This window comes from Sus scrofa, chromosome 9 (assembly GCF_000003025.6).
Source record: "Sus scrofa isolate TJ Tabasco breed Duroc chromosome 9, Sscrofa11.1, whole genome shotgun sequence".
Taxonomy (NCBI): domain Eukaryota; kingdom Metazoa; phylum Chordata; class Mammalia; order Artiodactyla; family Suidae; genus Sus; species Sus scrofa.
The window spans coordinates 137,030,345-137,056,006 of NC_010451.4; the positions used below are offsets into that span (position 1 = coordinate 137,030,345).

The 25,662-nt window shown below is 55.1% G+C and overlaps 1 protein-coding gene across 1 annotated transcript in view; it reads right to left on the reverse strand.

Annotated features, from left to right (window-relative positions):
• COBL (cordon-bleu WH2 repeat protein) overlaps positions 1–24,905 on the reverse strand; it is a 204,729-nt gene extending 179,824 nt beyond the window's left edge. The window contains 1 exon segment of the mRNA XM_021063931.1: positions 24,626–24,905. Coding sequence (XP_020919590.1) covers positions 24,626–24,666 — 41 coding nt within the window. The 5' untranslated portion in view covers positions 24,667–24,905.

Sequence of the window (25,662 nt, forward strand, 5' to 3'; positions counted from 1 at the left end):
GGAAAGCTTTATGGTCTGGGTTAAGCAGCAGTTCCCATGCTTGGCACCCAAAGCATGAAGTGCAAAAACGATGGGCTTCCTCACACTTAAACACTTCTCACCTCCTTAAAGAGTGTAAAAAGAGGAAAAAGGACAGGCCACAGACTGAGAGAAAAATACTTGCAAATCACATTTTCAATGAAGGATCTGTATCGCCTTAAATGAAGGATCTTTGAACTACAACGTAAGAAATGATCCAATCAAAACTAGACAAGAGACTGGAACATAGATGTCACTAAAGGAGATGGATGGATGGTAAACAGCCCCACGGCAAATGCCCAACCCCATTAGCCACAGCACACCTACGAGAATGGCCCCAAGGAAGTCTTGGAAACACCAAATGCAGGTGAGAACACGAAGCCATCGGAAGTCCCATCGTTCCTGGTGGGAACGCAAAGGGTACAGCCAGCCTGGAAAACAGTTTGGCAGTTTCTAAACAGCGAAACACACACCCTCTGAGTCTGTTGGTGTGTCCCCCTCCTGAGCACTTACCCTAGAGAAAGGGACAATTAAGTTCACAGAAGCCCCAGGCCAGGAACTTTTACTGCAGCTCAAAACACAATCACAAGACAGAGGAAACCCCGGGTCCTTCACCGGGTGGAGGCTCACAACGGAGCGCTACTCCCCAAAAGGTACATGAGCCGCTACTGCAAGAAGCTGAATCTCCGGGGTGGCTGCCGAGGGAAAGTCCGTCTCCAAAGGACACTTCGTGCATGACGACGTGTGCGTGGCGTCCTCGGAAGGCAGAATGTTAGCGCTGGAGAACAGACCAGGGGTCACCAGGGAGACCACGCGGGAGGCATGTGAGAGTCCCGATGGCAGGGCTGTCAGTACAGATCCAAGAGTGTGGTTGAAATTCACAGAACCGGACCCCAAAGAGGTCACGCTGACTCCTCCTTAATGTAAAAAAGGAAATTTAGAAAACAAGGAAAAAAAAAAAAAAGAACTGGATTCAAGTACCAGTCTGCAGATAGACATCATGGAAAAATCCTTCCTCACCAGCTAACTGCATGCAAGGATGAATTGTGGCTGCCTTTTTTTTTCCTCTTTCTCTTTTTTTAGGGCTGCGCCTGTGGCATGTGGAAGTTCCCAGGCTAGGGGTCGAATCAGAGCTACAGCTGCCTGCCTACACCACAGCCACAGCCACACCGGATCTGTGACCTACGCTGCAGCTTGCGGCAATGCTGGATCCTTCACCCACTGAGTGAGGCCAGGGATCGAACCCACATCCTCAGAGTCCTTAACTTGCTGAGCCACAACGGGAACTCCTTGGTTGTCTCTTCAAAGAACAATCTGAAATAATTATTAGAGGTCAAAGCTCACTGAGTTCACTTGTGAGCAGCAATGGCACAGAAACAGGTGGGCAAGAAAGAGGGCAGAGAATGTCGGCGTTGGGATCAACTCTCCCAGCCCACCCGCCGCAGCTGGGGTCCAGGGGAGGACATTTCCACGAGCAGCGGGTAGCGAACGACTATGACCGGGTCCGCTGCTTTCCGTTTTCGCTGATTCTCTGTCCCAAACAACAAAGGAGTCTGTCACTGGGTCGTTTTGCAAGGTGCCCCTCACCCTTGCCACCAGGGACCTTCAGGACAATCAATACCCAACTGCCTCTCACTGCCTGCTCGCCAAACCCACCTCGCCAGCTGAGTCACAGCGCGCCCTGCCAGCCCTCCAAGGACCCACTCCTATGCCATCTGGCTCCAGGCTTCCCCTCACCCCCATCTCAGTCCTTTGCTGCCAGAATCTTCCAGACACCGGTGCTCCCTCTGCCTTCCCTTCACACACACACACACACACACACACACACACACTCTCTCTCTCTCTCTCTCTCTCTCTCTCAGGGCTGTGATGACAGTGGCACCAATCAATTGGCCTGGTTTTCCAGACTGGGATCTTGGTTCTCTGATGCTGGTGGATAACAGAGGGAAGAGCCAGCTGCCCGTCACATGGGAGCATCGGATAAACAGTGATGGTGTGAGACATACATGGAAGCTCATCAGTCGTTTATCTGAAATTCACCTAGCAGGTGTCCCTAGGATTGGCCATCCTGGATGGAGGGAGCGTTCCTGGTCCACCCAGGCCATGGCATCTTTGGTGGACCGAAACGAAGAGCTCAGCCCCACAGGATGCCCTCCTGCCATGGGCGCTAGGTGGCCACCCCGCCAGATCAGAGCCCGAGGCTCTATGGCCCCACCGTCACACCCCGCCCCAAGTAAGAGCGGGAGCTCTGCACCTGCTCCAGAGGCATGGCTCCCTCCAGGCTCCAGATCTCGCTTTGCCCCCACCCAGGGCTCCCAGTCAGACAGTGACCTGAGTGGCATGGCCACTTTCAGCTGTGTGACTTTGAACACGTCTCTGCCTCACCCTGAGCCACCGCAAAGGAGGCTGATGACCTGTCCTGCCCTCCCCATGGGACTCTGTGGACCATGGAACCTCTGGGCCATCCCCAGGGATTGGCAGAGCCCCCCTCAAATGTCAGCTGCTCTCGTCGTCACCGTCCACAGGCCATACTGCCTTTTCTCTCTTCATGCTGCACCTGCAACTGGTCACCAGTCCATCCATTCCATCTCTGTCACACGTCACAAGTTCCTCCTCTGAGTTCCCGTTGTGGCTTAGTGGGTTAAAAACCCTACCGGTATCCTTGAGGATGCAGGTTTGATCCTTGGCCTCGCTCAGTGGGTGAAGGATCCCACGCTGCCACAAGATGTGGCTCTGACCTACCATGGGTCACAGCGGCAGCTCCAATTCAACCCTAGTCCAGGAACTTCCACATGCCGCAGGTGCACCGATAAGAAGAAAGACAAACGGCATTCCTCCTCTTTCCTTCCTCACCCACAGCCTCCTGCGGAGAGGAACCCCTCAGAATGTGGCACCCACAGAGTGGAACCCACAGGGACCTGGCCACACGAAAGGCTCCTTCTGCTCTGTCAGCCACGGCCGTCACCCCCCACACACACAGTAGGTGCGCTGACAATGTCTGTCGGAAGTGAGCATCTCCAGGAAGCCATGCGAGGCAGGTGGCAGCGGGGAGCAGAAGCAAGCACTGCGCGTACTCAGTGACCTCGGCGCTGGGGCGCGAGGCCTCCTCTGGGAGCAGAGCCTGTCCCACTTTCCGGGATGAGAACTACAGAATCAGCGTTTCCCTTTCCGCCCAGCTTGTCAGACACACAAAGGCAAAGCTGATGTCCCCTCGCGGCATGTAGACTTGTTTCACGGCTGACACATCCCCTCCCTCTGTGTCCCCGGCCCAGCTGGCTCTCTGTTCCTATACTGGCCTGGTACCCAGGCTGCAACACAACCGATGAGACCCAGGGAAATGTGAGTGCCTGGGCAGCAGGGTCGGGGCACCACAGACAGGGCGGGGAAGGGACCCTCTCGAGCCGCCAGGATCTCGGACGGGCCGCATGTGGGAGCCTATCTGGAGGGGCAGTGTTCTTGCAAGGCCAACTCTGCATGCGAGCAAACACAAGGGGCTCTACAGGGCCTCGCAGGGCCATGATGGGACACCCTGCTCCAAGTCACCCCAGGACCCCAAGGGCCACCAGCACATCTCACTGGGTCTTCCTTGTTTCCTTCTTTTTTTGTCTTTTTAGGGCCGCACCTGCGGCATATGGACCTTCCTGGGCCAGGGATCGAATCAGAGCTGCAGCTGCGATCTGCACCACAGCCACAGGATGCAGGATCCAAGCTGCATCGAGACCTACACCACAGCTCGCGGCAATGTTGGGTCCTTAGCCAGCGAGTGAGGCCAGGGATTGAACCCGCATCCTCATGGAGACAACACAAGGTCCTTAACCTGCTAAGCCGCAACGGGAACTCCTTTCCTCGACTGTTCATCGATGGGGAACTTGGGTTCTGAGGTGACAGGCAAAGCAGACGGGATGACGGCAGAGGTCCCTCCCTGCCGTGAGACGTGAGCGGGCCCAGCTCAGGGGTCGGCCGGAGGAGCCCGTGCGTGGTCCCAGATGGCCTGTGCTCGGCCTCCCTGACCTGTCCCAGCCCAGCAGCCAGTGCACCTCAAATGCAGACACAGAGGGAGGGGTGTGGAAGGGTGGGCATGGCCTTTTACAAAACTCAGAGGCGACAGGTCAGATGTCACACCCTGGTCACCAGACCCCCTTCCTCCCTCACCACCTCAGGCTCCCTCATCTCTGAGCTGCAGTGGTTCTGGTTAAAATGACAACACCAAACACAAAATCACCCCACCCCAACGATGTCCGCGGGCTCCTTGTTCAGCCACCCGCTCATGGACATCCCGCCGCCCCCACGCGCCCTGGAGTGCATGCTTCATCACGCTGCGGGGCCTCTGCTGGGTTGGGTCCCTCCCCTGCATACGTGGCGCACAGCTTGTGCCCTGTGATGACGGCTGCCAGGAGGAGACCCTGACACTCACCGGGGAGCTGGAGTGACAAGAAGAGGCCGGAAGAAAGGAGGACAGAGACAAGGGACGGGGAAGAGAGGCGGCTGCAGCCAAACGCGTTGTTGACCGCCAGCAGCTTCAGCTGAAGCATCGCTTTGGTAGCTGCTCTAAGTCGCCTTGAAGACAAGCTGGGCAGCTGAAGGAGGGCAGGAAGCTCAGTGCTCTCAGGGGATCACTGTCGGTTTGGTTGGGAAGGAGGACGAGAGGATGGCCAGGGGCACGTCAGCCCGGCTCTGAGTCAGCAGTGCAGGTGGAAGACTTTGCAAATGCACTGAGAGCATGTGGGCTTTACCCATAAAACAATCAAAAAGCCAACACACACACACACACACACGTTTTCTGTATGTTTGAAACCTGCCATCATGTTTTTAAAAGGAGAAAATACTCCATTTTTTAAAGTCAGAGTCATCCACTGAATAGAATCAAGTGGGTCTTCACATCAAAGGCTGTTCATTACCGAGGTCGGGCCGTCCCCTGAAAAGTGATCTTTTCCAAGATTATCTTTTTCTGGAGTTCCCTGGTGGCAGAGCAGTAAAGGATCTGGTGGTGTCCCTGCTGTGGCGCAGGTCGCTGCTGTGGCTTGGGTTTGCTCCCTGGCCAGGGAACGTCCACATGCCCCGGGCGTGACCAAGACGATGACGACAAAATTATCTCTTTCAATTTTTTTTACGGTGGGGACTATTTAAAAATGAATGATGATCATGTTAAAAAAACGGCCGAATCAGAAAGGTAGGAAAGTTTCTCTCAGTTCCCTCCTGGGGCCCTGGGGCTCGCTCAGGGCCAGCTAGTGCACAGCCTGCAAGGCCCCCCAGTGAAGAGGGCCTGGACCTTGCAGTGGCGCCTCACGCCCCAGGTCTGGGCACATTCAGGAGGCCCCCCTGCAGCCCAGGCTACAGTTCCTGGCTGGCTGGGTCCCACTTCTCGAAGTTAAGACAGTTATTCAAACTCCTGAAGCTACGAGACACATTTGAGGGCCCTGGTAAATAATTTACATTTAAAATTCAATAAGCTTCACACACGAGAACATGGTGAAACCTGAAGGCAGACGTGGCATCTGAAATTTGCCTCTGTGTCTGGTCTGAAAGGCAGTTCCTCGGCCTGCAAAAGAGCTGGGAGGTTCTTAACGGGTAACCGTACACCGACCATGCGACCCAGCCATTCCGCCCAAGAGACGAGGGATCGGTGTCCACGCCGAGGCACAAGCGCACGCTCACAGCTGCTTTCTGCTTGAGGCCCAAACCTGGAAACAACCCAAAGGTCCATCGACCGCAGGACGGACATGCAAGCTGTTGTAAATTCGTAAGTGGGACCCTCCTGTGAACAAAATGAACTACAGACACATCCTGACCCAAACGGTCACCAAAACCTTTACGCGGAGGGAAAGAACTAGAGGGAAGAAAGTAGAGACTACTCAGCGCCACTCAGAGAAGATTCTAGACCAGGCGCAACTCGCCTCCCATGGCGGAAAGCAGATTGGCGGTGAGTGGCAAAGAGAGAGGACACTTTTGAAAGGGACGGAAAGTGGATGACGGGGATGGTTCCCTGGCGGAAACACACATGCGCAACGTCGTGCAACCCCGTGCTTCAACGACGCGCAGGTGCTTGTCCCTGAATCTGCTTGCCGTCGGGACCTCTTCCCAAACGCACAGAGGAAAAAGAATACAGTCCAGAAAAAGGACCTCGGCTTCAAATCAGCCCGCCAGCGAGAGCGAGTGCAAGCGCATCCGCACCGGGCCAGCCGCCCTGTTTCTCCTCGCGCCAGGCCGCACCCGAAGGACAGCGCCTCCAGCCGGAGCCACGCGCCTAGGCTCTGCATCAGCCAAGAACCACCTTCAGTCTAACTGGTCTGAATAAAGTTTGCCAGCTTTCTGTGTCCGATCTTACCAGTCCCGGTATGTGCCTAATTCTGTCTCTCCTGCACACCCGGCGCTATCCTTGAACTCGGACTGTGCTCAGTTGCTGGAGAATTAAATTTGCCTTTATCATGTATTCAATTAAAATCATCCAAATTGTTTCTTAAAAACAAAGGCTTCCCGAGTAAATGGAACTCAAAGAAATACCCTGGCGAGTGCCGGGCTTGCAGACAGCACCTGTCCCATCCCCACATCCCTGAGGAGCCTTCCGGGCAAAGCCAAAGTGACATCCTGGGGACAGGGCGCCTGCACACCCCGAGTCCTCAGACCGCGCTCCTTCTTAGCTGAGAGGTGCCACTTGCTCCCTGCGGGGCCCTGGGAGGCCGCGCCCACGACCTGCCCCCAGAGAACCTGCAGTACAGCCGGAGCCCCTCAACTGTCCTGTCCACTTTTCTGCAAACTGTCCAGTCCAGACGGCCTCACGGGTGTCTGCACTTCTTTATTCTCCTTTTTGATCGTGAGAAACAGAAAAATCCCCATTGGACACACCTCGAGGTGTCTATTTACGGGAGCTAGGCTTGCTGTGATATTTACAGCTCCTCCCGCAGGAGCAGCTGGCGGCCGCGGCGTCTGGAAGGGGCGTGATATTTAAGAACTGCTTCAGCAGAACCATTTTCTGAGAAGGCCTTTCACAAAAATAACCTGACTTATCCTCGCCCCGCCCTGCAAGCAGGACTAATTGCTCCTTTTCTGGGTGTCCCTACAGACCACCCTTTTACAGCATTTGTCATCATTATGCATTTACAGATCTGTTCTTTCTTCTACACTGGGCTTTGTCAGGTCAGGGACAAACCGTCCACATACAAGAGGCCAGCACACGGGTGAATTTTAATTATTATTCTTAAAAAAAATCGTAGCTGATTATGGAGTTCCCGCTGTGGCACAGTGGGTTAAGGATCAGGTGTTAAGGATCTGGGTGGGTTAAGGATCTGGCTCAAATTGATCCCTGGCCCAGGAACTTCATATGCCGCAGGTGCGGCCAAAAAAGAAAAAAAAAATCACAGCTGATTAAATGAATAAATTTGTAAATGATCCTATGTTAGTAAAAAATAGATCATTTTTAAACATCCATAATATGGAAGGAAATATAACACAACGTGAATGCGGAGTAGATCAAACATACGATTTTAATTCAGAGGGTGGATGGGGAGCCTTGTCTGGCATGCCAGGGAACAAAGAATGCCACCTGCCACTCCAGTTCCACAGGGATCAGGCCATTTGCCACCACGGCTGGAGCCCCAATGGCACACCCTGAGGGGATTCAGGACACAGAGCAGAACCAGATAACTGGCCCTGGATAGTTAAGATGAGAATCTAAAGAATAATTTCAATGAGCCCAGACTCTTGCATCGCACCATACCTAAAAAAGCACTAAGATCCTTAACTTGAGATGTCTAAGTTTTTTGTGATTAGCAGTAATCGTTTGAGGTCTACCTGTTTTTGTTTTTTTTTTTTCCCTAGCAAAAACTCCTGTATATCCTGGTTCCTCCCTTACCTCTTTGGAGCAGTTCCTGGAAGCTGAGAGGCTATAGGCTGGGTTACACTTCTCAGCAAGATCCCCCCAATAAATTTAGCTCACAATGTTTAGGTTGTACATTTTTCTTCAGTTAACAAGAGTTTGTCCTAAGATGCAGGAAGATGTTTGCTTAAAAAGAGGCTTGGTGGAAAAATAAAAAACGAATCCTGTCTTTACCTGGTTACTGCTTTTGTACTAAAGGACCATTTCACGCAGGTTGAACATCTCCTGTCTTCGTTGATCAACCATTTCTTCTTCAGACAAGTTATTCCACAGGAAAGTAACAAAATAAATGACCCACAAGTGTTTTACAGAGCCTTTCGTTTCTTGGTGGCTGCTTGGGAAGAGGCTATATAAGCTTTATAACCATTTTGAAGTTGCCCATCACTCCCAGCTCAGTGCTGAGTACAGCCTGAGGGCTTTGCCAGCAACCTGGGGAGGGGGAACTGGCTTTTTCCAAAGCAACTTGGTTAAACCATGTGTACACAGGAAGCCCTCTGAAGAAGAAATTTTGCAACAAAATTGTGCCCTGTGTCTGTGGTTCTTCGAGACTAAACAGAACTTGAGCTCCTTGAAAGCTTGAAACAAGATCTTTGTTCACACAATTCACTTAAGGACCAGTTGGTCCATGGAATGGATGAAGGGATGGATAATCTTTATTCAGGACTGGACCCTGAATCACTTGGCAGGTGCCTTCAAAAAGGATTGCTTCAGCCAGGAGCCTGGCTGCTTGGGAGGGACAGGACTGGCAGTTCAGAAAGTACCGTGTTCCAGAAAAACGTTTGCAAATCCCTAGCTCTGATACTGCTGGGAACAGGAAAGACATAAATCAAAGGGGACTGCAGACATTCAGATTCGGCTTATCTTCTCCCGTCTGCCTTCCTTCCTAAGATCACAACCCTGCCCACCCCCCCACACACACACCTGCCGCTCATAGGCCCAGGTTAGCAGCATGCCTGGAACCTCTCAGATCCAGCTGGAGGGGTCCAGGGAGGACCAGCACGGGGGCCGGGGCCCTACTGATGGTGGGGCAATGGGGTGGGGAGAGTAGGGGCTGGCAGTCCTGCTCCAAAAATGAAGGAACACACCAACCGCTGAAAGTGCACAGGGAGGGGCGCTGCACTGCTTCCCGACACCCGCTTGGGGTCTGGAACCCTGAGCAGGTGGGTTGACCTCTCTGGGGTTTAGTACCCTCATCCCCGAACAGTAGCAGTACCCACTGGGAGGAGAGATGCCGCCTGCTTTACCAGCAAGCAAAGGATGCTGCCGCCATGGAAGCCATCCCAGCACAGACCCACCCCACTTGGTCCCCCCAAGGGGACTCAGGATGGAGAGAGCAGGACCCTGGCCCCAGATGGCGGGACGCACATCCAAGGAAGGATTTCAGGGAGCCCAGAAGTTGCATCTTCCCAAACATAGAAACGTGCTAAATTCCTTCACCTGAGGTGTCCAGTTTGCTGTAAAGTGCAGTCATCTTTCTATGTTCCTGCTGCCTGGTCTGTGTTGCAAAAGCTCCCCTCTATCCTGGCCCCTCCTCACCTCTTCCGAGCCGTCCCTCAGAGCCATCCTCCAGGCTCGAGTCCTCAGAAAGTCCGCCAAATAAAGCACAATTCTTAAATAAATGCACAAGAAGCATTTGGAACAGGGCCCGGCATTCTATAAGCCCCGTATAAACAGTGATGGCAATGATTCTTTTCCGTAAATGACAGTGTCCCCAGGATCGGAAGTGGCGGTTTAATCGTAAAACGGGTTGACCACCTCAACTCCCTTTTGAAAAACAGTTTTAGGAGTTATAAGTCCTATACAGCAAACTGCATGCAGTCACCGTGTAAAATTTGAAAGCTCTGACACATGTGTCCCCATAAATCCATCACCACAATGAAAACAAAGTTTCCCTTGTACTCTCTCCCAAGTCACCCCTTCCCGCCTCATCCCCTCGCAACCACTACTGACGTTGTCACTACAGGTAAGTCTGCATTTTCTAGAAGCTTGTGAGTGGAGCCATCAGCATGCGCTCATTTGGGGTCTGGCTCCTTGCACGCTGTGTAACAACCTCGAGACTCACTTCTTTTGTCGGCTGCATGGCGGCTCCTCCGTTTTCATCAGGGAGTCCTATTTCATGGCAGTTTATTCACTCACCTGTTAATACACATTTTGTTGTTGTGTCTAACTTGCAGCTGTTGCAAACAAAGCTGCTACAATCATTTTTTAAAAACACATAATGTGCTTGGTTTTCAGTTGGCATCAGGTACAGGTCTGCTGAGGGAGACAAACTGCCCCAGAAGCCACAGGCAGCTCCCCACCAGGTCCACAGAGCAAAGGCGCCTATACCCTGTCCAGCCAGGCCACTTCTCTGACGTCCCAGCAACGCCCAACTGCGACGAGAGCTTCCAGATTCCATCTCGGCGGCATAGACAGGTCCACGGACCACACTCTAAGTAGCACTGGCCTCAGGCCTGCTGCAAACACAGCTTGTGCACCTCTGCCTCCCCCAGTCTGATTTGCTGGCCTTGCTTCTTTCTTCCCTTTTTTAAAAAACATACCTTTTTTAAAGTCTAGTTGATGGACAATGTCATGCCAATTTCAGCTATACAGCAGAGCGACCCAGTCATGCATGATACACATCCCCTTCCTATGTCATCTGCCATCAGGGGCCATCCCAGGAGACTGGACAGAGTTTCTCGTGTCTTCTCCCTTTATTATTACAAGTGTTTATGTTTGCCTTCCATTCGGACTCAGAATCCTGGATACCAAAGCACAGAGGGCTGACGCGCCTGGCTGCCAGGGTCCCAACCGACTGGGTCCTGATGCTGAGTGAGACGGAACAGCGGGTGCTTTGTGGGGCTGGGCCTGAATCCCAGCATCCCATTGGCACCCCCTGGGTGGTGTGGGCTCGGGCTGGGGCCTCCGCCTCCAGGATGGTATGGTGCTTGCCTTCTCCTGGGGAAGCCCTCTGGGCTCAGCCTGCCCGGCTCCAGCTTTCCCAAAGCTCCTGCTTCTTCTTGGTCCTTGACTGCGCCCCTGTGGCTCACACCTCCTAGAAAACCTCCCCCACATCTTCCTCTTAGATCTAGAATGTTCTTCAGGGCTCACAGAGACCTTTCCCCAGACATCTGAAGAGCACTCTGCTGGGTGAAGAGCAGGGCCCAGCCCTGCATCCCTGGGTTCAGATCTGGGCTCACCTGTCACCTGGCTGACCTCCCTGTGCCATCAGCCTCATTAAAATGGGCAAAGAGTGGCCCCACTTCCAGGTGCTGTAAGGCTGCAGTGAAGTGACCCATGGCAGAGCTTTCAACACGCCTGGTCAGCAGACGCCGTGCTGGGCAGCGGGCAGAGCAGAGCTGACCTTGCCCTGAGCCGCCCTCCCCTCCCCCTGCCTCCTGCCTGATTCCAGCATCTTCAGGATGGAGGCTGAGTCACCCTGCAGCCCTCCCTGCAGTCAGCGTTCGCACCTGGATAAGTGAGAGACTCCTCCCAGCCCCGCCCCGGCCGGCTGTCTCCCAGGCCCCCAGACTTGGGGGTTCGGAGCCCCGCCACCCCCTGCCCGAGATGCTAAGACTGGGCCTTCCTTTCCACCCCCGGGCTGGAGGCTCAAGCCCAGTCCCTCGGCAGGTTCCCTGAGGCTCCTTCCCTCTCTGGCTTTCCCCATCCTGGCCCCCAGTGGAATCTTCTAAGAACAAGCTTCGTCCACGGGGATGGACCTCTCCTGCCCGAAACCCTTGGACCAGTCCCTTAGCTCTTCAAGATAACGCCCTGCAGACCACGGCTGTGGGTCCAAGCCTGGGACTCTGGCATCTCAACATGCCGTCTTCAGGGTCACCTTTGGTCCTGCCTGTCAGCCCCACAGGGGTGGGAATGGACCCCTCACTCACTCCTGCCGCCCCCCAGCCCCCACCTTTCCACCCAGACACGCTGCATCCACCTCCAGGCAGCTCCGAATCTGCCGAGCTTTCCCTCCTCTCCCAGCTTCAAGGAGGAGCCATCCTCCAGGCAGGGCTGCGGAACCTTGCTTTCTGTGGGCTGTCCCTGGGCTCCAAGTTCTTGGCTTTGCCTGGTCCCCTCGGAGGTCTCAGCCCTACGCTCAGAGGCACTTGTGAAACAACTGTGGGTGCTCTGCTGCTAAGAGGGTGAGGTTGGGAGCTCCCAGCACGGCTCAGTGGTCACCAACTAGTACTCAACTCGTATCCATGAGGATGCAGGTTTGATCTCTGCTCTTGCTCAGTGGGTTAAGGATCCTGAGGTGCCATGAGCTGTGGTGTAGGTCACAGATGTGGCTCAGATCCCGTGTTGCTGTGGCTGCGGTGTAGGCTGGCAGCTGCAGCTCCGATTGGACCCCTAGCCTGGGAACCTCCATATGCTGTGGGTGTGGCCCTACAAAGACCAAAAAAAAAAAAGACGAGAAAGGCCAAATCTGGCCTCACCCCCGGCACAGTAAACACTGCAGGGGGCTCACAGAAACAAAGCCTAGATGCCGTTGGTCCTGAAGCCACCGGGGTGAGAAATCCTACTGCTATCAACACAAACTGAGAAGATCATTCACTTTTTCCTGAGCAGCTGCAGCTCTGGTGAGGACATTGCTTTCAATGCAGGAAGTTAAGCGAGTTCAGGTCCACGCCCTGGTCAGGAAGCGCCACCACGGTTTTAAAAGAAGACCTGACACCAGACCCGACCCAGCCCGGCTGTCAGCGTGTCCCAGACAGCTGAGGCGGGCCTGGTGACTCACTCCCTGGCTTGTGCTGAATCCCTGGCTCCGTGTTCCCAGCGCGATGCTGAAACTATGACAACAGGACACCCTCAGAGGGCTGCGTCCTAGAAACAAGTGACTGTTTCCACGGCTGGGCCAAAACCTGGGCTTTTCCAACTTTCAAAACACAGTGTATGGGTTGATGTTTTTGCAGGCCTCGTGCAAAGTTAATACAATGAACTGAATTTTAAGGGTTGCTCTCCCACATTCACTCGCAGCGAGCAGAGGTGTAAAAACCTTTCATTATGCCCTTTTATGACATCTGGAGGTGGCAGGCACGGCTGAATGCGGGAGCCCCTCCTGCAAATCCAGTGACGAGGCCACATGCACAGTGGCTTCTGTGTAAACAGAGAGGATGGGTGGGTGGTGGGACCTTGGGGTGGGGTGGGGGGCGATGCCACCGCCTCCCCCAGGCCAAGGAACAGCTGACACTGAGCAGCCCAACTGCCCATCATCATCACTCTCCCGAAGCCAGAAACCGTCAGGGGGAAGTTTGTCCGAGCAACGACCATGAACAAACGCCTTCCTACGTCAGGGTGACGAGCTGGGGATAGAGGACTGTCCAGCCTCTCGGATGCTGCCCAGGACAGAGAGACTCAGCAAAACCCAGACTGTCCATGGATCTGACTCTGCCCGGGAAGGCTGAGGCCCTCGGGGCACTTGTGTTGCTTCAGCAGCATGTCTCTTTTCCTGTCCCTGCCCCCGTGGGTCTGCAGACCTGCTCCGTGTCTTTGATCTAATTCCCAAACGCACGTGGTAAAGACATCATCCAAAGGCGAAATATCGCAGCGCCAACCCTCCGCGCAGGCGACAGAACGCACGGGCGAGGTCACCAGCTCCCGGACCGTGTTCCACACCGAACCCGATCGTTCCTCCAGATTCTCTTTAGCGGGTCAAGGGCATCATGCAATGGGGTCGCAGACAGCCCAGGGTCTCCACAACCCTCCCCGGCCCAGCAGCACCAACCCAACGGCAGGCTGCCCCGCTGTCTACATCTCATCACGAGGGGACCAGGGATGGAGGGGCGCCCGGCTCCAAGCGGCGGAGGGGGTACCCGAAGGCCGTGTCTTCCCACCTGACACCTTTACATTGCCCCCCCCCGCCCTTGCTGACCCTCCTGCAGAGCAAGGGATGGTCCCTACTTCCCATTAGCGAAGGAAAAGGACACAGGTGAAACCTAGCAGGAATCTTCTTCCCCAATGAACTGGTTTTCATCACTTTTTACTTCTCAGAATGTGATAAAAGTCACCCAGCCTCGTTCAGGTCACACTCTTCATCTGCCGATGGCGGCGCGAAAACCAAGCGAAGCCGTCTGAGCAGCGGTGGGGTGACGCGAGGGGGGCAAGCCTCCAAGACCCGCAGCTCCATGACCCCAGGAGCCCTTTCTTAGTGTCTCTCACGCAGTACAGTTGGGGCCCGACGCTGCGTTAGTTGCTGCTGGGCAGCAGCGTGACTCAGGCACACACGTGCCCATGCATTTCCCTGTATGGTTTTTCCCAGGACACTGAGTACGGCTCCTGTGCGGTACAGCAGGGACTTGATCCCAGGAACGCTTCAGTTTTTTATTTTATTTTACTTTTGCTTTTTAGGGCTATACCCGCAGCATATGGAGATTCCCAGGCTAGGGGTCTAATCAGAGCTATAGCCGCTGGCCCACACCCCAGCCACAGCAACCCTGGATCTGAGCACGTCTGTGACCTGCACCACAGCTCAAGGCAACGCCGGATCCTTAACCACTGAGCGAGGCCAGGGATCGAACTTGAATCCTCATGGACGCTGGTTAGATTTGTTTCTGCTGTGCCATGATGGAAACTCCCCCAGGAACACTTTTGAAATCCCGCTGGGTGGTATGGGGCTGCTGGCAGGTCTGAGGCCCACGCTTCCTGTGTGAGACACGTGAGGATACTGTCGCCACTACGGCAGAAGAACTGGTTTAGATGCACAGTCAGGGGAAGAATGTTTCCACCCGAAACCCTGTGATCATTACAGGCGGAGGGACAGATGGGCAGGTGGGCACAGAGAGGAGGGGTCTTGGCAAGAGCCCCTCTCCTCCCTCTGCTGCCACAGGTCTGGATTCTGGCTGCGGTGAATTGGTCTCTTTCCAACCTAACGGTCTGCTCACTGAACATTAGTGATGCTGCTCTGAATTAATAGGGTTCCAGCCAACAAAACTCTAAGTCTGGAGAATTAGCCGCAGGACAGCGTCTCCGCCCCATCAGTCCCACTCGAGCTATTTTTAAATTCAACTCCCTAAACATGGGGTTTGCAACAACTGCCAGAATGATTTGGGGAAGCTGCTGCTTTGCCGAGGGCTGGAAGTGAGCTGAAACTCCACGTCACCCCCACATCACACACACACACGCACGCACACTCAGCCCACTTCTCCCAGTCTCCTTGCCATGTCCACTGCTGTGGGGCCGGCACACCTGGCCCTCGCCCGGATCCCAAGGCCACATAGAGCAGAGACCCCGAGACCGAGGCTTTGCAGGGGCTCCTCACCTTGTGGCCAGCGTGAGCCCCAACCTGCTGGGAACCCTGACCCCCCCGCTGTGGCCACCCCTGGGCCCAGGCTGTGAAATCCTCCTCCCCGCCCTCTCGGGGGGGGGGGCATTCTGAACAGGCCAAAGTGGGCAGGGCAAAGGAGACAGGGTTAAAAAAAAAACCTCAGCACCCTGATTAGTTCCAGACAAAGGTCCCCCAGGTTGGCACCAGCCTCGTTCCCTGGGCGTACCTGGATGGCACCAGGGAAGTGTCATCGCCTTCCAGAGATGCCAGCTGCCCGCAGGCGCTGTCACAAGCCCACAGCCACATCCTGGGGGCAGCCCTCTCCCGATTCCGAGTTGTGCTCAGAGCAGGTTGAGGATGCGTATTCAGAAGAGGCCCTGGAGCTGCTGGGGCCCCGAAGAAACCTGGGGCCCCTGGAGATCCCAGAGGAGCAGGGCCACTGTCCCGTCTGCCCACTTTCACCAAAGCTCCTCCAGTCCCTACCGAGAGTTAGAGACACAAGCCTGGGAGCAAAATGGCTGGAAGGTCCCTGGTCCCTGGTCCTTCCTCCTCCAGGTCTGCAGACCGAGTGGGGTGGAGGAAGACGACGCGGGAGATGCGGCCCCCCTCCCCGCCCCCGCACCGCTGGTGGGAACACGAAGGGCCAAGGCTGCTGTGGAAAGCGACCTGGTGACTCCTGGCCGGTTAAACAGGCCACGGCCACAGGCCCAGCAAGCCCAGTCCCAGGGGATTCCGGGCGGGGCGGGTGTCCCTGCTCCCCTGCTCATGGAGCATCATTCACGGAGGTGACTGCGACAGACCGTGGACAAACCAAAGTGGCGGATACACGTTCCGCCCTGAAAAGGAAGGGCGTTCTCACATCTGCTTCGACGCGGATGCACTTGAGGACATCACGTTCAAGGTCACCAGCCAGTTACAGACACACAGACCCGGTAGGTGCCTCCTCTGTGGGGTCCGTGGAGGAGGCAAGTCCTGGAGACAGAGAGGAGATGGAAGCCCTGGAGCTGGGGGAGGGGGCGTGAGCGCTTAAGGGGTACAGAGGTTCAGTTCGGGTGACCCCCACGACAACGCCAGAGCACTTAATGCCCCGGACCCTGCGAGAGATAAGCCCAGGTTATGCCAATTTCACGACGACAAGTGAAGACGGGGTCAACGGACACAGGCAAAGGGAGGTTCGCAGCTGGAGGGTCAGGCCCTGAAGGAAAAGGGGGCGTCCCCTTCCTGCCCCCCCTCAGGCCAGGCTGTGACGGGGGCCACTCGCTGGACCCTGCAGAACAGGCTAGGGAGATGCAAGTCCCCTGTGACCTGGCACCCGGTCTTCTGAACCTGCTCGGGCTGCTTTTACAAAATACCAGAGACCGGGTAGTTGATAAGCAACAGACCAGCCCTGCACACAATTCTGGGCTGGGACGCCAAGGTCAGTGCCTGTGTGAACCAGGGGAGAAAGGGACCACAGACGGCTCGGGCCACTTCACTCGGGGGCAAGGGCGGGGGAGCCCTGGTGTGTCCTTTATCAGGGCACCAATCCCCGTCCCCAGGGCTGCACCCTCACGACCTGGTCCCCTCCCCTGGGCCCGCCTCCCAACACCATCAACACCTTCCTTTGGGAAGACAACGCTGGGACCGCAGCGCCTCAGACCCTCCCCCTCCCCCAGAGCCAGACGTGAGCACCTCCCACCCGCCCGCGGCAAGCGCATCTTTGGGCCGCCGTGCGGTCCAGCCATAAGGAGATGAAGCAGCAAGCTTTTAAAAAGCTGACTTTTGAAAAAGAGGGATCTAGAATTTCTGGGAACACTCTGATGCCACAACTTATTTTTTTACTTCAGGGCTAGATGGCTGTTTTAATATGTTTTTTTAAAAAAAAATGAGAGTAAATGACAATAGCAATAGCTTGCAGTGAAAAAACAATCTCAAGATCCTATCAATTGATGCAGAAAAAGCACTGGACAGAATTCAACACTCAGTTATGGTAGAAGCCTTCAGAGAGCTAAGAATAGGGAAACTTCCTTCACTCAATGAAGAACACCAAGGAACCCTTAGCTAACCACAAACATCATCTTTTTTTTTTTTTTTTTTTTTTTTTTCCCTTTTGGGCTTTGCACACAGCACACGGAAGTTCCTGGGCCAGGGATCAAACCCCCTTGCAGCAGAATGACAACACCGGATCCTTAACCTGCTGAACCACCAGGGAACTCATCTGGGGTCTCGGGCACCAACAAACATCATTCTTTTTTTTTTTTTTAAATGGCCAAACCCACTGCCTATGAAGTTCCTGGGCCAGGGGTTCAACCCTTGCCACTGCAAAGACAATGCCGTGATTCTGTGATTTTAGAGGTGACATGAGTCTTAGCTCATCTCATCCAACACCCTCCACTGACAAAGGGGAAGCGGGCCCTCTTACCAAATTCTAGCTGCATATCACATCCTGTGCCGTGAAGTCATGACACAAATAATCACAAGGTAGGACCCCTGCCTCCCGGGAGCCTGGAATTCAGAGGGTGGGAGATAGTAAGTGGAGAAGCCTAATCCCACACGAGGGTTTGAACAGGGGACTCGGCGAGGCCTCAAGAGGTGAGGGTCCCAGCTCATCATCTGAAACCAGAGCAGGAGTCTCAGAAGGCCTCGGATGGAGCCTCAGCTGCCGCTGGACGAAGCAGCAGGAGCCATCTGGGAAAAGGGAGGAAAAGCCCCAAGGCCGAGGAGAGAGAGTCGAGGGAAGCCGTGTGCACGCTGGTTCAGGAAGGACCAGGGGACAGCGACAAAAGGAGGGATGGGAAACGCGGGCCCTTATGGAGCCACTGGTCTCACTGGGCTGTTGACACTCGAGTTGATGACAGTGACAGACAGTGGAGAATTCAGCTCCACATTTCAAGCGCTCGGCAGCGCCTGTTCTGGACACAGACACAGGACATTCTAGTTCTCGTGGAGTCTGGAGGGACAGCGCTGGGCCCAGGAGCAGGCAGGACACCCGTCAGGATGGGTCTGCGGGCTCTGCTGAGAAAGCCGGTTTAAGCCTGTGCAGCTGACACAGGGACCCAGTCTTATTCCCGAGCCCATAGTCTTCCCGCCAAGCCTGCCTGCCTGCCTGTGATAGGAGAAAATCAAGCGGGATTCATGTCCAATCACAGGTCATCTGGATTAGGGAGCGACAGGTGCCTGGCCCCTGGGTGTCCCCGTGTGTCCCCATGTGTCCCTGTGTGTCCAGGGAGAAGGGCTGACTGCTACCCTCCATCTGGAGGGGGCGAGCATCCCCCAGCCAAGGGAGCTTCATCTGGGGTCTCGGGCACTACAGTCAGAGGAACCATGGAAAGCCACCAACTCCGGCTTTTCTGGCTCATCTTTGGGAATTGCTGTCAGTTTCCGGTTTTTGTTTTTAAAGGATAAGGACTTCATTGATCTTTCAAAAGCAATGTCTCTTAAAGAGGTATCACTTGGTTTGGCAGAGGCGGGGATGGGATCCACAAAAGTGTTTTTTCCTTTTCTTTTTTTGGCTGCACCTGCAGCATATGGACGTTCCCAGGACAGGGACTGAATCTGAGCCAACGCTGTGACCTACACCACACTCCACCACAGCCGCGGAAACGATGGATCCTTTAACTCATTGTGCCCGGTGGGGGATCCCAACCTGAGCCCCCGAAGTGACCAAGTCACTGCAGTCAGATTCTTAACCCACTGTGCCATGGAGGGAACTCCAGCTTGCCCCCTCTTTAAATGGAAATATTTTGGGCTATGGAATTAATTCCAATTGAACTGACCTGTAGGAGAACAGGGTTCTGGCAAAGCAACTGCTCGGCACCCAATTTCGGAAACCAGCTGGAAGCATGTAACCACCCTCGAGGCTGCAGTGTAACCCAGCTGGGAAGCCCGCACCCTCGTCCTTGAGGCAGGAGGAAACCACGATGTCGCTTGATACCCACAGCTGGGCGCGCGCGGCAGCATCGGGTCTAGGACGCACGCGGTTAGGTCTTGAAAACAAGCATCATCATGAGCGTTGCAGAAAAGCAAACGAAACCGTGTAAAGTATAAGTGAGAAAAAAGCTGAACTGTACAACTGGAAGAGACAGGGGACAGCTGAGGACTACGGACGCATAAAGGAAGAGGGATTAAGGACAGTGCCCTCGGCCCGGGAGCTGAGAGCCAGCAGGCGGTCCTGGACGAGGAGCATTCCCTGCCAAGACGAAGGGAGGTGCAAAAACACAAAACAGAGGAGGGGCGACGGTTAAAATCCCCTTCCATGAAAATGATAAAGGAGTAAAAGGGCAGGGAGTTCCCATCGTGGCTCAGTGGTTAACGAATCCAACTAGGAGCCACGAGGTTTCGGGTTCGATCCCTGGCCTCGCTCAGCGGGTTGAGGATCTGGCATTGCCGTGAGCTGTGGTGTAGGTCACAGACGTGGCTCAGATCATGCATTGCTGTGGCTGTGGTGGAAGCTGGCGGCTACAGCTCCGATTCAACCCCTAGCCTGGGAACCTCCGTAGGCCGCAGGTGCGGCCCTAGAAAAGGCAAAAAGAATAAAAATTTTTAAAAAAAGAGTAAAAAGGCACATTATCAATATAGCAATAATATAAATCAATATTAAATAGTTTCATTAGAGAAAAAGCACAAAGATGAAGATACATAAAAGCCTTCGGGGATCATGAATATCAAATCTATGTTCTCTTATAATATAGAGTTACTAAAAAAAGTACACCTAAAATTACCCCGCACATAAAATCCAGAGACCCCATAATCAAGCGTGGGTGGAGAGCGAATCAAGGGATGTAGGAAACATGTAATAAATGCGCACGTCTCCACCGCGTGTTTTTATCTAGTACCGGTCAAATCAGAACCAAGTGTTCTGCGTTTTAAATGTGCACGTCTGCAACCTGACCCTCCTTTGTGTCAAATCGTTCTGCTCACTTTCCTAAAACTTATCACCATTACAAATTTAAATTTGATGATACATTTAACAACAAAGCCCCAAAGGTCTAGAAGCCCAAACTACTCATTGGTGTGTAGACAGCCTGTCATTCTGTTCTTAATAGCTGTGGGCGGCCTCTCAGGTGCTCACAAATTCTCCCTTCACTTCCCAGGTCCCCAAATTACGGAGGCCACGGGACTCTGGCCACTCAGGCCTGCCTGCTGGTGGGAGGGTCCCTCACCTGGGCCTCCCCAGGAATAATCCACTCTGCCTGGGCACGGGAATGTCGGGCAGAGGGGAACAGAGAAGGGGCTGTGGGCTGCAGTCCCAAAGGCAGGAAAACCCAGCCTTGCACAAATGTCTTTATACCAAATTCAATCTTATGTTAGCCTCATCTTCATTCCACGACCACTGAGAAATATTTACCAGGCTGTAAGATTATTTGCCATGGTACCAGGGAAATGTCCAGCTCCTCTAATGCATAAAGGAAAGATGAAGAAAAACTATGACTACAACAGAATAAAATTCCTAGCCTTACTTTCCATTTTATGTCAAACAGTATCTAGCTTTTACTTTCTAAATGAACTGCCAACATAAAGAAGCGCTCAAAAGTAACATTAAAAATATATATATATAGCTCAAGTGAAATGGTTAACGTGGAGCTCCTGTTGTGGTGCAGCGAAACAAATCCAACCAGGAACCACGAGGATGCAGGTTCGATCCCTGGCTCTGCTCAGTGAGTTAAGGATCTGGTGTTGCTGTAGCTGTGGTGTAGGCCAGCAGCTATAGCTCTGATTGGACCCGCAGCCTGGGAACCTCCATATGCCGTGCGGGTGAGGCCCTAAAATGCCCCCCCCCAAAAGGTGGGGGGGAATGTTACATGTAACAAATAATTACGCACGCTGTCATTTTTAAGGATATAAATACATTCTCTAACATGTTAGCCAAAAGCCTAGAAACCTTAAAAAAAGGCCTAGAAGTCTAAATTTGTTATTGTCATGTACACCCGTTAATGTTTCCTTGTATCTGAAGGCTTCCGGGCGATGCGGTGGGAAATGCCGAGGCGGGCAGCCCAAGAGCCCCGCACGCAGGAAGGAGCCGGCCTCCCGCGGGTAACCTTGCCTTGCAGTGGATGTTGACAGCGACAGACGAGCTCAAGTTACACCCTTCAATGAATGTTTTTAAAATTATTTCTTGTTTGAATAACTTGCTTAAATAAAGACAAATTATGCAAAGAATGAATACCAGCTATGTCTCCCTGGAGCACACATGTCAATGAAGCCGGCCAGCAAGTTTCCACTGATTTTTACCTAAACGCACGCAGCCTAAATGCAGCCAGTGATCAAATGCACCAGCTGTTTAGACATCTCTTGTCACTGGGGACTACTTTATTCTACAGAAATAAGTGTTTCTGTCATGGAAAAAAATAATCCATATCCTGCTAACGCCCCCACATTCTGTCCCTTCTGCCTATGAGGGCCGGTGGGGATGACACGCTCCATCAGCAATAACCCGCTATTGGCGTGAGTCTCACAAATACACAGGCAGATAACCAAGAGTCAGTCGCCCAACGGTGTCATAAATAGACTGAAGTTTTAAAACTTCCCCCAAAGGTAATTTACCTTTATCTGCATTCTAGAATATCCTTCAGTTACTATCCACTGAACCCTGAAATTGCTGAACATGTGAGTTGTTGCATAAGCTCTCCTTCCTTTATTTTTAATTTATTGTTTGATTAGGGTAGAGTTGCTTTACAGTGTTGTGTCCATTTCGGCTGTGCGGCAACGTGACCCCGTCACACACACGCACACACCCCCTTTCTTACATCATCTTCCGCCACTCTCTACCCCGACACTGAGCCGAGTGCCCTGTGCTGGGTGGCGGGGCCTCACTGATGACCCGTGTTCTGCAGGTGATGGTTTGCATGGACCAACCCCACTCTCCCCGCCCACCCCACTCCCTCCCCTCCCCCGGGCAACCCCGAGCCTGCTCTCTCCTCTGTGAATCTGTTTCGGTTTTGTAGGTAGGCTCATTTATGCCATATTTTAGATTCCACGTGTAAGTGGTCTCATGTGGTATTTGTCTTTCTCTTTCTGACTGACTTCACTTAGTATGAGAATCCTTAGCTGTGTGTATCCAGGTTGCGGCAAGTGGCATTGTTTGGTCTTTCCCAGTTTTAAGTTAACCCTGTTATCATTGTAATGAAATTACAAGTAAAATACACAATTTCAACCCAACTGAAATGTATCCTTGAGTTCTCAGCAAAGATAACCAATAACTATGCTTAATCATCCAGTCGGACGTACGATGGGTGAGTTTCCATTGGCTAACTCAGCCACCATCGGGAAGCGCTGCTGTACTTGAAAGCAGGTCCATGTCCATGTAAAACATGGGCTCTCCTCCACCCATGCCCCCCAACCCCCCGGGCCATTGCCACATAAGACAGAACAAGGGCCCGTCCCAGTGAGGGGCACCGCGTGCATCACATCAGTCGTCCGCTATCCTGGGGAAGAGGGACAGCTTCCCCAGAGGCAGCAGGGTCAGAGAAAAGACACATTCCTGGAGCACGTGGCCAGCAGGGCCTCACCCTCCAGCAACCCTGGAACAGCTCAGGAGACTGACTTCAGGGGCGGACCCACAGAGCCCCACGGCCACGGATAACCCCCTTCCTTCCGGGAGGCAAGCAACACCCCTACATCGCAGGAAACATCCGAAAGCCCCAAGAGCATTTCTTTTCCGCGGATTTTGAGCAGAGGGACATTTTCTTGATGCTTCTTCCCTGAAAGGCACTAAAACAAATCACAAATGCAATTGGGAGTAACGGAATTCAAAGCAACTTGTCTCCATTTCTCGGGCAAACAAGCAGATGGGGTTCTCTGGGTGTGAGTGTGGGAAAGAAACCAAATGCACCAGGGATAACAATCTCGGTGTGTCATCCCATCCACAGCAGAAGCACTGGGTCCCCCCGGGCCCTCAGAGGTGGAGGCCAAACAGCTCTGCAAAGCACTGTGAACCAGACCCGGGCCCTGTCCCTCTGGCTCGCTTGGTGCCACATTGGAAAGACTGCCCCAGCCTTGGGGCTTCCTCTTTCACGTCTACAATCAGATTCCTTTAAAGGGCCTTATTACGTATACTTTCTGGACACAGTTTTGCTGGCCTCTGAATGTTCTCTTCTTCAAATATATTTATAAGGTGGAAGAACCAAAATCAATCTCTCTCCCTAAATAGGCTCATTAAATAGGCTCCCACAGCCAGAGATGGAGAGATAGTTTGGTTTCACCTCTCTCGAGGGCATTCTCCCACGCCCATGACCGTGAAGGAGGACGTCCTCCGTGTATTTTCTTTTGGGGAGATGTGTTTGCTCAAAGGGAATTACACAACCACCACTACGGGCACTGCCGGAAGAGAAAAGTTCTTTTTAACATTCCTCCCTTACAGGGTTATTTGATTTGCTAACCTGGCTCACTCTTTCCTGGCCTTAAAGGGAGAGTTGTTGTTGTTGCTGTTTTTCAAGCCAGTTTTGACAACCTTTTGCAGACTTGGGCAGCGCCTTGGCCTAGGGACACACACTGGTGGATGAGTCAGTGGGACATAATCGCAAAGAAAAGAGATTAGTTGTCCCCAAACTGTCTTGGTCAAGACCAGTTGCTGCATCGGAAAGTGGGCCCCTTTGCTCAGCAGGTGCAGGGCCCACCCCAGGCACTCATTCCATTTGCAGGACTCATAACCCATTTGCTCTCGGGCCAGCGGGGCACTTCGCAGATCCTGGGCGCGCAGCCGCACCGCGGCCTCAAGCAGAGCGCGCGAGCCGCAGTGGGGCAGCCACCAGGCCCCGGCGGGGTTGTGCACCGTTCAAACTCCGGCTCAGCGTCCGGTTAAAGGGCAGTCTTGTTTTTCCAGTGTTGGGGAAGGTACTCTTTCGGCGAGGAACGTGTGAACGTGCCATGTAATCCCCGCACGCGAGGGGTGCGGACGGAAAACAGACACCGAGGCGGTGTGGGCAGAGGCAGGGCCGCGCTGGCAGGGATGGGAGCCCCGACTTTCGCCCCAGGCTGGGGTCTCTGCCTCGGGCCTCGGTCTGCCCTTCCTGTGCACCTCCCAAAGCAAGCCGGAGACGGGGAGCAATGGTCAGGGAAACCTCCAGGGCCGGGCCCTCCATACAGCCCTCCCCAGACCTCAGGCCCCAGGCGCCTTCGGGGTCCCTGAACCTGGTCCCCTTCATTTTGCGGGGAAGGAAGCGAGGCTCTGGGGTACTCCGCCGGGTGCGACGGGGCTGGGGGCCGGACGCGGTCTCCCGCCGCCTTCCTGCCCCCCAGGGGGAACCGTCGCCGGCGGCAGAGGAAGGCTTGGGCTTGGAGGGGCTCTGCCTGCGGGGACCCCCCGAAGGGAGCCGCACCCCAGCACACCCTTGCACCAAGCGCTGGGGCCTCCGCCTGACACTGTTACCTGGCAACGACCCGGGCACCCGGAGCACACAACCCCCTTCCCGGCAGGGCGCCGGCCGCGGGCCGCAGAGGGGACGCCCCCGCCCCGAGAGAGCGCCGCGCGGGCGCCGGGGGCCCAGCCGCGCGAGCCCGGGGCCGCTTACCCGGTGGGGGGCTTGGCCGCCGAGGCGCGCGGCGCGTCCATGGAGCCGGCGGGCGGGGGCGCGGGCGGCGCTCGGGCCCCGCGAGTCAGGCGCTCGCCGCGGCCGCCGCCGCCCTCATTCACTTTTTCCGCGCTGACCCATCGTCCTCCCTCGCGCGCCGGCGGAGGACAGCGGCGGGGCCGCGAGGACGGAAGGGGCTGGCACCGACCCGGGCGGGCCGCGCGGGGAGGGGCCGGCGCGGGGCGGGGGCGCCGGGAGCAAGGTGCACCGCGCCCCGCGAGCGCCGCCCCCGCCGCCCGGCGTCGCCCGAGCGCCCGGCCTGGCCCGCGGCGCGCGTCCCGGAAAGGGCCGGGCGACACCCGGGCCCGGGGGCGCTCCTGCCCGCCCGCCCGCGTCCCCGGGGCCCGCCGCTCCAGGCGCGGACGGAGCGCGCCCTTCCCCGCGCGGGTCGGGGGCCCGGCGCCTCGGAGCTGCGGAGCGGGACCACCTGGCCGCCGCCGGGCAGGGCCGGGCCGGGCCGGGCGGAGGAGGGCGGGCCGGCGGGAGCGAGGCTGGAAACTGGGGTCGCGAGAGCCGCGCGGCGCCTGCTGTCCCAGGACCCGACAGACCTTCAGCGCCGCTCCAGGGCGGTGGGTCTCGGAGGGTCCCTGACCTGCAGCACCTGCGCCCTGGTTCCAAGCCCGGATTCGGGCCGCACCCCGACCTCCGGGCCGGAGCCGGCCCAGCAGCGCTGCGGGAGCTCCGGCTGGAAGCCCCTCGAGTTTGCCGAGCTGCCCCAAGGGCCCCGCGGCCGCGCAGCCCCGCGAGGGATTCCGGGCGGCCGGCGGGCAGAAACGCCAGCCGAGGCAGCCCACGCGCGGGCCCGGGGCGAGCCAGCCCGAGGCCCATCTGCCGAACTTGGCCCCCACGCTCCCCCACCCCACACCAGAGCAACTCCTGATTTGGCGTAGAGCGAACGTCTGACTTACAAAAACGCCTCCTTCACGCGGTTCCAGCGACCAGAATAAAAGGCGAATAAAGGCGCCTGCGGTGGTCGG